At 52.2% G+C, this 2,879-nt stretch overlaps 1 protein-coding gene across 1 annotated transcript; it reads left to right on the forward strand.

The window, feature by feature from the left end:
• Positions 1 to 1,279: 1,279 nt before the first annotated feature.
• Positions 1,280 to 2,146, forward strand: LOC121024265 (uncharacterized). The gene is given in 2 exon segments (XM_040466525.1): positions 1,280 to 1,902; positions 1,905 to 2,146. Coding segments are annotated over 2 exon segments (771 nt in total). The 5' UTR covers positions 1,280 to 1,373.
• Positions 2,147 to 2,879: the final 733 nt, after the last annotated feature.

The raw sequence follows: 2,879 nt of genomic DNA on the forward strand, positions 1-2,879 counted from the left end.
ATGGGGGAGGTGATGCGGGGACACAGTTATAGAGAGGGAGGGAGGCATACCATAAGAGACACTTCAATACTGATAACAGACTGAGGGTTGACGAGGTGTTGGGGAGAGGGGAAAGTGGGTGACGGGTATTGAGGTGGGCACCTGTTGGGATGCACACTGGGTGTTGCGTGGAAACCAATTTGAAAATAAATGACATTTAATGAAAAAGCATATCCAGGGGTTGCTCTTACTGAATATGAGGATAGCTTTCCATTTTCAGCACTTTCAGAATGTGAGGTAGTACTGCCTTAAGCTGCCTAGATGAAAGTGGTTTGTGTGTTTAAGAAAAGGAGTTGAGTAAACACAGAGGCCTCTCACATGTATCACGTTGACCTTGGCAAGTGTCTCTTCTGATTGTTACCATGACTTATCCCTTTTATTGATTCACAATAGTTTGGTGTCATCCTTTCCTGAGGAAGTGGATTTCAATTGATCATGGTAGGTGGTCCTTGTAATATTTTGTGAATTATTTGTGTATGTGGTGATGATGGATGGACCATGCTGGTTGCTTTCAAAAGCACTTACACGGACGGTGTAACACATTTTCTACCCTTGGAATCCCATTCGGTCTATTACTACCTTGTGTATGACTTACCTGAAATATTATGAATTGGTAGGTACCGAATAGGTTTTAGTGGCACTGAATGCCCTCATGGCCACTCACGCAGAATTCGTTGACGCTTTGCTCTTAAGCACACAATGACGTGGTCTTCCGTAAGCTGCGTGAAAGTGAGCATGCATACTAACTAGGCAAACTGTTTGCTGCTGCTGTGAAGAACAGCTTCCTGAACTGCGAGCTATAGCAACACACATATGGAACCCTAAGCAAGGCACAGTATATGTGTATTCTTTGAAAGAGTAGAGTAGTTACTTCAATTTGGCTTTCAGTGCGTTGCATGACAAGGCATTTAATTCGCTAAAACCCTCTTACAGTCATGTTTGATTGCAAGTTGTGTGTACTCTCCACCGCGAAGTGTCATCTCATGTGAGATGGATTTAATGGAGGCTGAGGCACCAGGGCATTCACGTCGAGGACAACCCTCTTGAACTCATCAAGAACTATGGGCCTTCTCAGGTAGGATTACGTGCAGGTCTTTCTCAAGGGCATAAACTTAAACACAGCCCAACCTAAGGCAGCTTTGGGCAGCCGGCAGTGATAGGATACGCAGACACTGTGACCTCACAAAGCGCCTGGTCTCCTAGCAACTGCGGTGTAACTCTCAACAGCCTGCTGCCTGATTTGGCTTCCTGGTAGGAAATTCATCAGGGCCCGGCGGCGGCAGCGAGACCTGGCAAGCGCGGGCGGCCCCTAGCGGCCTCACCTCCTGAGCCGCATGAAGAGGCGGCGGCGCAGGCCCCGGGAGGCCCTGGCCCCGGCCACCTGGGGAGGAGCCTCTAGCGCTGCAGTAAGGGCCGCGCTGGAGGCGCCTGAGGAGAAGGTGGTGTACACGCTGGGGCATCAGCCCCCCGAGGCCCGCGTCCGGACGCGCCGGCCAGCTGCCAGGAGGAGGCGCCACGGATCTCGGACGGTCGTGGTCGGCCAGAGGAAGGTGCCGCCCCCGCCGCCGCTGTCCCGCGAGGACAGCAGCCTCCGCAAGCCCGCGGCCCCCGCGCCCTGCTCCGGGGGCCGCAGCCTGAGAGAGAGAGGAGAGGAGAGTGGGAGGAGAGGAGAGAGAGAGGAGAGTGGGAGGGCGGCCACCCCGACGCTGACCACCTTGCCCACCATCCCCGTAGTCGGCGACGTGTGGGTCGAGAGCAGCCTGGCAGAAGCGCAGCGCCAAGCGTGCCAAGTCCTGGGAGTGAACCTGGCACCCGTGGTGAGACTCTGCCGCTTCCCATTGCCTGGGCGTGAGATGCGGGCCACGGCGCGCGACCTCTCAGCCATGGGACGGGTTGTGCCTGGAGGGATGAACCAGTGAGAGCCGGGCCCGCGTTCCCTAGTGCACTTTACGGGCGAAGAAGCACCAGACAGTCCCGGCCCGCGCCTCCGGGATGCAGCGCCGCCTTCTGGGACTCTGGGGAGGCTGTGCCCTCTGCTGCCTCCCAGCCCCGGGTCTGTGGAGGGAGGAGACCCCTGGACCACAAGGGAGGTCACCTTTTTTCCTAACCCCAGATTGAGAGGTCTCCAGCACTTTAGGGGCAGATCCATGATCTCTTGTTCCCTAATTGCTCTGAAGTCGTCCGAAGAAGCCATTCCACCCCCACTCTCTCCAAAGGAATTTGATTCCATGCTTGTGTAATAAAGCTAGAGTTTCTTTGCCATTCACCCACCTCTCGGCTCCTCCCGCCAATTTCTTTCTTCTTTGTGTGTATGTGTATGTGTATATAACTTCTAGGATGATTTAAAGTACATATTCCTTAAATATTTAGAATAGACAGTAGAGAAGAAAGGGTGTGACTTAGGGGTCTGCACCCAGATTAAAAAAAGATTACTGAAGTATAGTATACATTCAAAAGGACATATATTATTTTTTTCATGTTTGTTTATTTTTGACAGAGAGACACTGAGTGAGCAGGGGAAGGCCAGATAGGGAGCCACAGGGTCCAAGCAGGCTCCAGGCTCTGAGCTGTCAGCACAGAACCTGATGTGGGGCTCGAACTCACAAACCATGAGATCATGACATGAGCCAAAGTTGGACACTTAAGTGACTAGCCACCCAGGCACGCAAAAAAGAACATATATTATTAAAAGTATTCTGAGCACAGCTTGATGCAATTCAGTTCATTGTACTTGTGGAATCAGCACTCATTAAAAAAGGTACTAGGACCACAAGGGAACACCTGTGCCTCTTCCAGTCACGGTCTATCTCTCCTTTGGGACGGCAATTATTCTGACTTCT

The sequence above is a fragment of the Herpailurus yagouaroundi genome, unplaced genomic scaffold, assembly GCF_014898765.1.
Source record: "Herpailurus yagouaroundi ecotype Mexico unplaced genomic scaffold, PumYag 62318, whole genome shotgun sequence".
NCBI lineage: Eukaryota > Metazoa > Chordata > Mammalia > Carnivora > Felidae > Herpailurus > Herpailurus yagouaroundi.